The 13,075-nt window shown below is 35.0% G+C and overlaps 1 protein-coding gene across 3 annotated transcripts in view; it reads left to right on the forward strand.

The window, feature by feature from the left end:
- Positions 1-13,075, forward strand: part of ATP2C1 (ATPase secretory pathway Ca2+ transporting 1) — a 49,916-nt gene that overhangs the window by 30,836 nt on the left and 6,005 nt on the right. For all 3 annotated transcript variants that reach the window (XM_068674532.1, XM_068674530.1, XM_068674531.1), the window contains exons 13-22: positions 654-751; positions 2,221-2,316; positions 2,425-2,514; positions 3,897-4,001; positions 5,651-5,807; positions 7,724-7,894; positions 8,992-9,089; positions 10,741-10,791; positions 11,563-11,729; positions 12,332-12,400. In XM_068674532.1, the coding sequence (XP_068530633.1) occupies positions 654-751; positions 2,221-2,316; positions 2,425-2,514; positions 3,897-4,001; positions 5,651-5,807; positions 7,724-7,894; positions 8,992-9,089; positions 10,741-10,791; positions 11,563-11,729; positions 12,332-12,400 (1,102 nt within the window). The remainder of the gene's footprint in view (positions 1-653; positions 752-2,220; positions 2,317-2,424; positions 2,515-3,896; positions 4,002-5,650; positions 5,808-7,723; positions 7,895-8,991; positions 9,090-10,740; positions 10,792-11,562; positions 11,730-12,331; positions 12,401-13,075) is intronic.

Consider the following 13,075-nt stretch of genomic DNA (forward strand, 5'->3'; position numbering starts at 1 on the left):
AAATCGTAATTTAAGTAATTCTGCTGCAGTTGAATTTCTCCTTTGAAGACTAGGAATATTTTTTCTAATGCCTTTAGCAGTTTAATTAGTATTGCAAGCTTTTTTTGTTGCTTTTTCAATTTCTGCTGTTGGGTCAAGGAATGTCAAAACAGTGCAACACTGTTTCAAAATACTTTTCCTGACTTAAAACAGCAAGTGTGTATTTCCACATTTCTGTAATCTTTTTAATCTCATTAAAGATTATGGCTTTAGTATTAAGTCACACTTACAGATTGAGAAAAATGACTGCTGTAAAGCAGGCTCTTAACTTTCCTCCTCAATGGTAGTCGCAATTGAGTCTTTAGGAGTATAGTTTGAGATGCATCAGAGTAAAATTAAGGAGGTAATGAATGGAACCACTTGGGACAACTTGTCAGTTTGGGCTTTTAATTAGCTTTTTTAATTTACCAAACAAACTTGTGAATAACTTTGCACAGCTATTCACAAATAGTTGAAAATTCCCTGTATTTATTATATCCCATCTTTTTTTTTTTTTCCTAAGGACAGCTGCAGCGTTTCTAGAAATTTGCATGTCTTGAACGCTCTTGTTCTTGTTAGCCACTCATTTTATTCTAGGCAGGCCTTGTCTTACAAGTATTAATTGGTTATTTCAGGTTGTTGCAATGTAATTTGTTCAGATAAAACTGGAACTCTGACAAAGAATGAAATGACCGTTACTCATATTTTTACTTCAGACGGGCAACATGCTGAGGTATGTGGTTGAAGCTCTGTTAGATTTTGCTTCTACTTCACTGTGTGTATCAGCTGAGATATTCTTGATTATACTTCATATAAAGCATTAATTAAAGAAGTGTAAATTAGTTGCACCAAATCTTAGTTCCTCAATTTCTAGCTAATTCTGTTCTTCATCTAGTATTTCAGATTTTGAGCTGCATTATGCAAGCATTCTGTGGTTATAGAAGAATTCGCTTTATATTATATATAAAATTCTGTAGGTCATAATAAAAGATGCTGAGATGCATGACAAAAATGAGACTTGGCATTTTTTTTCAGTGTGGAAAATGGGACTTCTGTTGTAGCAGGTGCATAAAACCAAAATGTATATGTCAAGAACAGTTGAAATAGGAGAGGTATCCAGATTTTGGCTAAAAGATGATTTATAGTATGAACCCTTCTTACAAGTGCACTATCATACTTGATTTTTTCATAATGGATGGAGTTTAATGTAGAGGCAGGACATAAAGCTGTGGTTGAGGTTGGGCGTTTGCTGTAAAGGCTGAAGTAAATGCACAAAAAAGAGGCAATAGCAATAGGAATGGAAAAGCAGCAAGGCATGCTTGTATATGTAGTTCCATGGGAATGTACTTTAAACAAGTTCATGAATTCCTGAACTCCTGATGCTTAGGGTTTTATTCACATTGACAAAACCCTCCATTAGCTTTACTGATTTTTTTGTATTAGTAAATACTGGAATTTTCTTTATCCTTTCCTGTTATTTACCTATGTTTGCTTATATTTCTTGGTACTTATTTTCTATTATTAAATTTTTATAGGAATGCTTTAATTGTTTTTTTTTTCTTTACTACTAGCATAATTTGTTTATAGCTGTGTGAAATCAACTCCTTTGTCCTAATGGAAAGAGAATTTGAAATAGCTGTAAAATATACTAGCTGTTAATGCCATAGAATTGAAGACTTTCTGGATCCTAATGGGACGCCTGCATTTTATGCATTAAATATACAGTTTTACTGTTTTTAACACCTCTCAAAAGTCTCAGCTGAGAGGCCATTCAACTATGATTTTCTTCTTCCTGCATGAAAGTAGGTCTTGGCTGTGTACTTCCATTCCCCTGCAGGGGGTATGCATTATTAACTAGGAATAGGAGGAAAAAATTAGAAAGCAAAAGGAGTAAAGGAGAGAGGAAAAAAAAAAAAATGTCCTAACTGAGTAAGGAGATGGGAATAAAATTGTTAAATTTTTGAAAAATAATGCCTAAAATATTTAATTGAAAAACTCAGTTGCTTCAGAGTTTTTTACCTAATCTGGTACCTGCTACATTAGATGTTGAGTAGAGGATTCTATTCACACAGGGTAAAATGCATCATTATGCATGACATTGTTTTAGTTTTCTATAGTTCATAGTGAAAAGCTGAGATTAAAACAGTTTAAGAACCCAGCAAATGTTACATTGCATGCTGCCTTTGGCTCTTTGTCTTACAGGTTACCGGAGTAGGTTATAACAGGTTTGGAGAAGTGATGCTTGATGGTGAAGTTATTCATGGTTATAACAACCCGTCCATTAGCAAAATTGTTGAGGTGAGATACTGGCAGAGACAGGTTTCTTTTAATTGTTGATAGCACAAGAGTTATGCATGACATTTACCCTGTGTTGTGTTTTCTCCCCTTTCCGTCCTCATCTTTTAGGCTGGCTGTGTGTGTAATGATGCTGTGATTAGAAACAACACCTTAATGGGGAAGCCAACAGAAGGAGCTTTAATTGCACTTGCTATGAAGGTGGGTACTTAATGGTGCTTTTTTGATTCATGGTAGGTGGCAAGTGTGTAGAAACGTTATTTTTTTTCTTCTCGTTTTTTCCTTATTTGCATCTCCTACATTTGTATTGCAACTGCTCATCTCTTGTGTTTCTTATCATTTAGAAATCTCTGGGCATTCTGAAAGATAAAAGTTATTTAGAATTGAAGTAAAATATTTTCCATCTTTTTGCACGCAGTACTGCTGTTTTGTCTGCCATAGGTTAATTTACCTGTTGCATATTGACTATGCTCTTTCCCAGTTCTCATCAGGAGTACTAATAAGTTGATGACTGATATAATGGTGGCTGCACCATTTACAGTACCATTTAAGTGCTGGGCACAGGTAGTTTGAATTGTGGACACTCTGGTTAAATGCTTTTTTTATGCTGTGACACTCAGTTACTGAGAAACATAGCAAGATATCTGAGTACTTGATTTTTCTGTGAAGGTAAATAAATTCATAAAAATACTGGAAGGTGAATGCATTACAATCTTTTTCCTCCCTGTGTAACTGAGGGCTGTGATACCATCTTGCTGAGATTTCATTCCAAGTCTCCAGTCTTTGACTGGAAAGGACTAAAGTGATGTTATTTTGTCAAGAGCCCATAGAAACAGAGAAGAACGGGGTTCTTTCACATCTGTGGCAGGACAGGGAGGTAGTGAAGGAGATGTGAAGGTCCATAAGTACTTGAGAATGGCTTATGGCAGGCTGCTATTTATGCGTCTTTTTTTAATTGGCACTTGGACTTGGCTAAGGAGAGAGCATGGAATTCACTGAGTTGCATTTTGGGGTGGGGAATGAAATGCATTTTGCCTGGAATCTTTATGGTCAGTTTTACATCAATTGTTTGGGGAAATTCATAACAGTAAAAAAAAAAAAAAAAAAAAAAAGAAGGAAAAAAAAAAGCCATTTCAGGTTAGATCATTTGAACTTTAAATCAGTGACTTGCATCCTCCAGACTGCCAGTCTTGTCTAATAATTGTTTAGGCCCTTTTAGCAGAGAAATTGAATAGATTAAAAAAAAATGCACTGGGATTTTGGATGTCTTTTGTCAAACAAATAACTAAATTGCTAGTCATTGCAAAACCTGTGTCTGTGGATGGTCATAATCTGGAACATATATCAAGATCCTTGAATCGAAGATATACACTGAAATGGTCTGACTTATGCTGAAGCCTCAAAGAAGCTACTAGGTTCTTCTGGTTCTTGTTTTTCAGGAGTTTGTCTACATGGAGCAATGTTCTGAAAAGCAATTTAGGAAATGAAAGTGATTTATTGTTAACTAAGAAGTCTCAATAAATTGTTTAGTTGTTTGGAAAAGAAAGGTGCTTACATTATGTTGCTTTTTCTGTTGTATGCAGATGGGTTTAGATGGGATCCAGGAGGACTACGTAAGGAAGGCTGAATATCCCTTCAGCTCAGAGCAAAAATGGATGGCTGTTAAATGCGTTCACAGAGCACAGCAGGTAAACTTCAATCGCAATTTTCTTGTGCACTGACTCTGTAGAATAGTTATGTACCCTGGTTAATGTCCTCATTTTTCACTTCAGAGACTACGGCAAGCTGGTGTTAGTGCACTGTCTTGGGAATATGGTTTGATCATCTAGTTTCAGCTTCAAGTTCTGAAAGAGATTAAGAAGGACAAGAAATTCTTTCTATAAAAGACATACTGGGAAATAATTCTAAGCATTTTGATATCTGAGACTTTGAACGTCTACCTGGCATTTCTTCCTTCTCCTCCCTCATCAAACATTTAAAGCAAGTCTGTGAATCTTCTGCTGTTTCAGGGCTACATAGTTACATGAAGAATTAAAAGCAAGAAGATGTGTAGGTGTTGAATAGTCAAAAAATGTTTTTGTTTGAAAACATAGTTTTTCTGTTTTTGATGTGGACAGCATATTGCTCAGTGTTCACAGGATTTATGTTAGCATGTTTTGGATTATGAATACAAGCAATTCTTAAATCTCCTTTTCCATCTTCTGGTGCTTTCATGTACATATTTACGTGTATATTTCATTTAGACCAATCTGAATATTTTTGTTAAGAATATTGACATAATCACTGCCAGTCTGGTAACCGGAGATACGTTCAACAACAGATACTGGATTTGTGGAAAATGTCATAGTATTTCTGACCAAAAATGGCTTGCAAATAGTCATTCATTATTGCAGCAAAATCTTTGCTTTGGAAACAATGCATTTGACTCCATTTTTCTTTATGGAGAATGAGGTGGTATAATCCTTGTCTGTATGAAAAGTAGAAAAATCATCAAGCAGTTCCTACTCCCTGACTCACTGTGTCTGATGTGTTTTCATATGAGCATTTTTAAAAGATTGTTGAAAATTGGAAATGGTCTAAAAAAGAGCATAAATTATTCAAAGGCTAAAAAGATACAGTAGAATTAGAGCTCTGTCATTTAAGCCTATCAGAAAAATTGAGGTATCTTGATGACTGTGCACAAACACCTTCACAGGGAGAAAATAGATGTATTAAAAAGAGCTTTTTAGCACAACAGGGGAGAGAAGATGAGAATCAGTGATTGGAAATTGAGCCAAGGCAGTAATTCTTAATGGAAAGGAGGGGAAGGGAAAGGATGAGTTGATTTAGTGCTGGAATAAATGTTGAAGGTAAATGGTGGATTTTTAGCACTTTGCCATCAAGGCTAGAAGTCTTTCTGAAAAATGTTGGAGTTATTTGATACAAGGCTAAAGGTGATATTTAATGACCTATGGAAGAAAACAGGTGGTCAGATGATGAACTAGAGATCTTTGAAGTCCTACATTCTGTGTAGGGTTCATTGCTATCCTTTGCATGGCCTCTTGTTTATAAACTGTGACCTCACAATGTCTAAAGTGTATGATGTCTACTGAAATGAGATACTGATTATTATCTTGGCTATCTTGGTATTAACACTCTTAAATATATACTGTGTAGAGAGATACTTCAAGTAACAGATTTTTAGGTTTAAAAGCATAGATTTGATCTTCCTTATATGTTCTGAAGGCTTTTCCAAGAAGTATAGATGTGCCATTCTTTCTTATTGTGTACATATGCACGCACACAATGTGTGTTCTTGTATGTATACATGTGTGCAAATAATTCTTTTCTCTTTTAGGACAAACCAGAGGTTTGCTTTATGAAAGGTGCCTATGAACAAGTCATTAAGTACTGTACATCATATAACTGTAAGGGACAGACCCTACCTCTTGCTCAGCAACAGAGAGAGCAATACCAGCAAGAGAAGACATCCATGGGCTCTGCAGGACTTAGGGGTAAGACTTTTTCAGTATCTCAAAGTAGCCATTTTTAAATAGTACTGTTGACTTGTTCAAAAACCCCTCAGATACAAGATTTTTTTTTATTATTGTTCAGTAAGTGCCACTGGGTTGGTTAGTTTCCCATTAAAATTGGGGAGTGGAAAACAGGTGCTGTATGTAGCTTAAGGCATGAATAACAGCATTGATTAAATTGCAGCAGGTGAGAAACGGTGTTGTTGGTTCCCGTCATCTCCTGCATTTGACCATAACTGAAAAATACATTGCTAGTTGATAGCTTCCACATCTCAGTATAGATCTTATTATAAATAAAAAAGAATAATATGAATGTGTTCATTTTCCTCTTTGGCTCTTGGCACCTTTGTAAGTTAGGCTAACACAACTGATTGCAGGTTAGAAGATGCCATTAAGATTACATTTTATATTAACCTCCTGTGTAGATTTTTAAGTATAGCTGGAAGTATTTTTCATTAGGTGATTGATAGGAGGCTTGTGGGCAAGCATTATACAGGATGCTATGGCTGTCTTTGGCTTCTGTAAAGAGATCTCTGGGCTGTTATGTCCATCCAGAGGTTTTAAATGTGAAACTATGGGTACTGTGTGGCTGTGGTGGTTTTTCTCTGCTATGCAACTGAACTCTACCACAACCGCTCTCACTCCCCCTCTTCAAAGGGAAAAGAGGAGAATATATGATGGAAAGGGCTCGGGTTGAGTTAAGAACAGGGAAATCACTCAACAATTATTGTCACAGGTGAAACAGACTCAGCATAGGGAGATTAATATAATTTATTGCCTATCACTAGCAGACTGGAACAGTGAGAAACTAAAGGCAAACTAAAACCACTTCCCTTCCTTTCACCTGTGTTTTTTTCTTTTTTTTTTTTTTTTCCATTGTTAAATCTGCTTTCCCAGAGGCCCAACCAGTGTCACTCAGTGGCTTGTCTCTGGCCAGCAGTGGGTCCCTTTTGGAGCCAGCTGGAGCTAGCTCTGATCTGACAAGGGGCAGCTGCTGGGCACTTCTCACAGAGGCTGCCCCTGCAGCTCCCCTGCTACCAAATCCTTGCCACATAAATCCAAGACAGTCAAGGCTCAGGAAGTTCCTCAGATACAAATTATTAGAAATTAAGAGGGTTCACTAGGAGTGGTATCTCTTTGTACCTGTTTTCTTCAGACAGTCATTCTTTACATGCCTGCCTTGGATAACTGTCAAACAGCAAATCTTGTGTAACGTTTGAAAAAAGTGAATCTTCTATTCTCTTGCAAGTCTGTCATTTAAATATATTTGAGTTAAGGTTCCTACTGTAAAAGACATTCCAGAAAATATCCAGCACATAGTTGATAAAATCTACTTCTATTTAAAAACAAAAAGAAGGCAGAAAATAAAAATATGTTAACTGATCCTCCCTTTGTCCTCTTGCATAAAAGACCTTGCATGTACACGGAAACCACAAGGCTTAGGTGCCTTTCCTTTTCCACACAGTGGAAGCATCAACACTTTAAATTGAGAACAAATGGGAAAGTTTTTTCTTTAAAATATGAAATATGTATGTTTGATAAAAAGACTTCAGAAGAAAAGAAATACAGAAGTAGGCTATTCTGAATACTTAAGGTAACAGATGTTGCTACCAAGGTTTAAGGAAAAAATAATCCCTGTATTTTGCTTTATTCTAACCTAGTAGTTCAATTAGGTCTCATTTCTGAATGTCCACTTGTGTTAAGCTAATTTCAAGTGGAATATTCAGATGAATATTGCTACTCGTAAATGTTTTCAGCTCTGAGGCTTTTGGTCAATATGCAGACACAGTTGTTCTAATTTTAGTTTTAATTTTAGAAAGCAAATATTAGCAGTTGTTTTAAATGGTGTAAATGTTATTTTTAATTCTCATCTTATTTTTTTCTTTGTCTCTTAAAAGTTCTGGCCTTAGCTTCTGGTCCTGAGTTAGGACAACTTACTTTTCTGGGGCTTGTGGGAATAGTTGATCCTCCACGGACTGGTGTAAAAGAAGCTGTCACTACACTTATTATGTCGGGAGTTGCAATAAAAATGATTACTGGAGATTCACAGGAGACTGCAGTTGCCATTGGTATGAACAGTCCACTTCTATTCATTTTTCACTTGTTTCCTGTGTTGGCAATGCCTAGCTAGTTGGTTTAAAGTGTGGGTATTAAGTCTTTAATATTTGTGAGTTCTGTATATCAGGTTAACCTGTGGTGTGGTGGAATTAGAAAAAAAAACTAGTCTGAAGTGATGCTTGAATTGTAGTTTTTCTAATTTGGTAATGTATGACTGCTGTTTTAGACTATGTATTTTTTTTTTTTTTTTTTTTTTTACTGCATTCTGTCACAACATGCTTGATTTCAGACTCTTACTCTTACACACCCAACACCACTCTCCCTACTCTCAGCTTTGGATGCCTGTCTTATAGCAACAGAGAGAAACTAAAACAGGTGCTGACAATATTTAAGATGGATATGGCACTGATGCTTTCTTGATCCCGTTGTGTCCATGTAACAAACTTTGAAGTTTAAGTACTATTGATAAATTTTGAAATTACTTATTTTTACACTATAATACATTAAAGTGTAGTACTTCAGCCAGAATATAGTTTCTTTATATACAGGATGATGATGAAAAAGCTGAATGTACACATAACAAGTACATCCCCAAATTATCTGTTCTTTGTCAGTTGTAGATTTGCAGCTGAGAGTTGTGCACATCCCCATCTCATTTTCTGTCTTGTGACTTTTGAATTCTAAAGTCTTTAGAGAGGACTGGGCTCTTATATTTACAATGCACCTGACACAATGAGATACAGACCTTAAGACATAAAAAATTTAAAGGAAATAAATATCTGATTAGAACGGGCTTGGTAACTTGCATTTCTCAAGAATTTACATAATTTACTGCATCGTACTGAATCAATAAGGTGTTATTGATTATTATGATTATTACTATTAACAATAGGGTATTCTGCTATGGTCATTTCAAATCTGAAGTGCTGCAGAAAATAATAGTTCTAAAAATAATTATGTGCTTGTCCTGGTTTCAGTTAGTATAGAGTTAGTTTTCCTCCTAGTAGCTGGTAGGGTGCTATGTTTTGGATTAGGGTGAGAAGAGTGTTGATAATGTGTTCTTTTTTAAAGTTTATTATTGTAACACCTTTTTGTTATCTATTTCCAGCTAGTCGACTAGGATTGTATTCTAAAAATTCACAGGCAATCTCTGGAGAAGAAATAGATGATCTGGATATTCAGCAGCTTTCTCAAATAACTCCAAAGGTTTGTTTTAACATGTTACTGAAATGCAGTAAAGGGTATATTTTATATTGAGAAATGCTTTTATCTGTGGAAAGCTGAAATTTAACTTTTGAGTTACCAATGATAGAAAAAGGTGATACACTACATTAGTGGAAGCTTTAAGTGCAGAGTATTAAGCTGTCACAGCTCCAACGTTAACACAAGATCGTATGAAGTTTTTCTTTCAACTCACAAGTTTTAGTGAGTTCATTACTTCTGCCACTTTAAATGATTCAAATTGCTATATTTTTTGGTTTTGTTTTTTAACCTTTCAGCACCTATATTGGAACTTTCATTTTGCCGCCTTTTAGTGAGCATCACCTTTTTGTATTTTTAGACAATTAGACAATTTCATTTCTTTGAGTAGCTTATAACACTTTAAATCTGCTTGTTCAGACAGCCCATCCTTTTGTAATTCATAAGAGGAGCTGTCTGTATGCTTAGTGATTTTAGATTGAGGCCACTAGTTAAGAATTTTAAGAAGATCTGTTCATTACATTGACTGCTTATGACCTTTTACTTATTAAATAAAGAAATGCATTAACCAACATCATTGTTGCAAATGTAAAGTCATAATAAATGTAATTCAAGTTTGTCTCTTGCAAAATTTATGCATCAAAACACCGTTCTGTTTGCAAAAGAGTGCAAAATTAGACTGCATCATGCTTGAGTGATGCAACTAAGCTAAAAGCTGGTATTTACAATCAAGAAGTGTGCATATGGTGTGAGCACATTAACTTGAAAGCTTTGTGTCTGTTGTTGGTGAGTCTCAAAAAACAAATTTGGAAAAAAAAAGAATTGCATGGCAGATAATATCTGATTTATTTAGTAATGCTTGTTCTTACAGGCTGTTCACATTAAGTAACTAGAAAGAGCAACAAATTTAATTTTTGCACATTTGACCTCGGACACAATTTGTTTTCAGGCACATATTTAAAATCTTATTAAGAATTAAGTAAAAACAAACAAACAATAAGGTTGATATCTGTGTACAGTCTAATGTGTCTGCTGAGAAATCTAACTTATCCTGCCTCTTGAAAAGGAAGAGTAGATGTGAGTGTTATCATTATGGATCTTCATTGAAAACTGAATTCCATTTACTCAAATTTCAATTTAGACTAGGCCAGGGATCAAAATAATGCTGAAAAATAATAATTCCTTCTAAGCTAGAATCTTGGTTATTTAGCATTAAAACTTCAATATGTTCATGCTATGCCACATAAAATAGTAAAATTAAAATTTCCTGAGTAGCTTGCCACTAGTGCTGACAAGAAAAGCAGCACTATTTGCTGAGTTAGCATGGCAGTTGTCTGCATGAATTTAGCCAGGAAAGATGATAGCAAGCCATTTTAACTCAGTTGTTTCACCCTTTCAGAGGGTTTTTAAATTCCAAACTCTATCTTGAACTAAGTAGCACCAGTTTTGTTTACCAGGACACGCTTTGAGTCTTCTCTTAAATTAATGGTTTAGATCTAATCAAAATACATTTCACTGATGCTTCAACCTCAAAGCTAATGAGAGCGTAGTTCACCTTAGATAATATTTTTATCCTCTAGCTTTATAGTTTATAGTATGCAGCACAAGTCTTGAAATTTCTCAAATTCTCACTGCTTCTTTGTTGTGCTTTTAACAGGTTGCTGTATTTTACAGAGCCAGTCCCCGACATAAATTAAAAATTATAAAGGTATGTCTCAGTAGAGACTAGAGTGCTGGACAGCGACTATTGATACTGTTTGTAGTGTCTTCTCTTAAACTACATTGTGGTGCAGTGTGTCTAGATGAGACCAGAAATATGAATGGTTTGAAAGTGAAGTGTATTTGAAAATATTACTTGAAAAAGTATATAATGTCCACAAAGGATATGCAACTGCTGGGAGTCAACGTCAGCTTTCTTGTATGTTGGGAGCTGGGAGCTGAGGCTGTCACATTGCAGTTGAGTTGACTATAAGTACTTGAGAGGCATATTTCTGCTACTTCTCAGAACAGGATAAAAGGGCATGAATTTCAAGTCGTGTCTGAGGTAATGTTTCTATTCAGAAGCTTAGAAACAAAGCTAACAAAGAGTGACATGCTCAGTATAACAATTGGAAAAGCAACAATAAAGAGAAGGAAGTAAAACATTATGAGACTGTTGGAATATTTTTGAGAATTATAAGAGGATGATAACATTAACATATAAATATAGTATCATTCTCTCTATATAGCTCTATTTTCTCTTAAATGCAACTTTTATATATTTTAAAGTCTAGATTGTGTGAATATATGAACTAAAATTTAACCTAAAATCTTGTATAAAAAAATCCATCAAGATACAAACATAAATTTTTATTTTTTTTAGGATTTTATAATGGAATTATAAAAAATAGTGGGGGAAACAGCTAAATGCTTGTATCTAGAACAGTTGTATAGGATGGGTTATTTCAAGCACTGTCTAAATTATTTTTCCTTTCTTTAGTCCCTGCAAAACAATGGCGCAGTAGTAGCTATGACAGGAGATGGAGTGAATGATGCTGTTGCTCTGAAGGCTGCCGATATTGGTGTAGCAATGGGACAAACTGGAACAGATGTTTGTAAAGAGGCAGCAGATATGATCCTCGTGGATGATGATTTTCAGACAATAATGTAGGTGGCATTTATGTAGATACATTGTGCTATACAGTTTTAATGAAACTTTCCCTAGTGAATGAAAGAGCATTTTTTTGCAGCAGAGCATACTTGGCCTCTGTATTAGAAATCACTCATTACTGCTGTAATTCTCAATTTGCTAGACAAGTTGTGACATATGGTAGAGGTTAAAAAGGTGGCTTGTACGAATTTCATTCTGGTGCAGTAAGAATACACGGTCTTCTGAAATCATGATGTATTTCTATGATTTTTGTAAAGTATGTGTGTTATTTTATTTATTTATTTATTTTTAAATTATCTACTTTGACTCAGAAGGCCTCATCAGGGATGGTGGTGTATTTTAAAAGACAAGGAGGAAATTTTAGTATTGACACTTAATTTTGAAAGTTTAGTTAAGCAGGCCAGAATAAAAAACATTGTGTTTGATCTTATAGTGAAGTACAATGACTGTAAAGTTAAAGAACGTCAACTCCACTTGTTTCTTGACACTTGTATTTCTGATTAAAATAACAGAAATGACAAACTTTTTGGGTTTGTTTTAAGCTTTTTGGCAGTAGCCTTATTTGTCAAGTGGTGTAATCTTTGGTTTTTAATTGCAGGTCTGCAATTGAAGAGGGTAAAGGAATTTATAATAACATAAAAAATTTTGTTAGATTTCAACTGAGCACGTAAGTCTAAAACATCTTTGATATCGGATGGTTCTAACTACATCATGAGGCAGATGCTGTATAAATTCACACAAACATTTTAGATTTTATGCTGATACACTGTGCACTGGAAATATCAGGGGTCATAACTGCAAAAGATTTCCAGGACTGAATTTTCAGTGTTTTGTACTTCGTGGCCTGTTTTATTTTTAAAGAACCAGAAAATAGTGCAACAAAGAGACCTCTGACTTTGTTCTTCCTATTAAGATGTGAAAAGTCAGTAACTGAGGGGATGAAGAGTAATGGGATAGCTCTGCCTTAAGGCTCTTGTTTAAAGGAGAAATGGGTAGTCATACCTTCCTTAACCAGAAGATGTATATCAGTTCCTGTATAATCCATATACTGCTTTGTGGAGTGAGTTCTGTGAAACTGACTTCCTTTTTTTGCATATAAGGATCCCTATGGATCTGTGGTGCTGCCTGAATTATCTGCATATAAGATGAGTTTATGAAGCCTCAGTTTCAAAATGTATTGAGCCTATCTTATTGAATTAGGATTCAGGAAAGTGGTTTTCTTCACTGTGTTGTTAGAGTACTTTTTTGAAGTCATTTTTGGAGTGGTTGACCAAAGTTTTAGAAATTAAAAACAAAAACAAAATCAATCAAAGAAAATCCACAGAAAATATACATCACCAAC

This window comes from Anas acuta, chromosome 2, assembly GCF_963932015.1.
Source record: "Anas acuta chromosome 2, bAnaAcu1.1, whole genome shotgun sequence".
Lineage (NCBI taxonomy): Eukaryota > Metazoa > Chordata > Aves > Anseriformes > Anatidae > Anas > Anas acuta.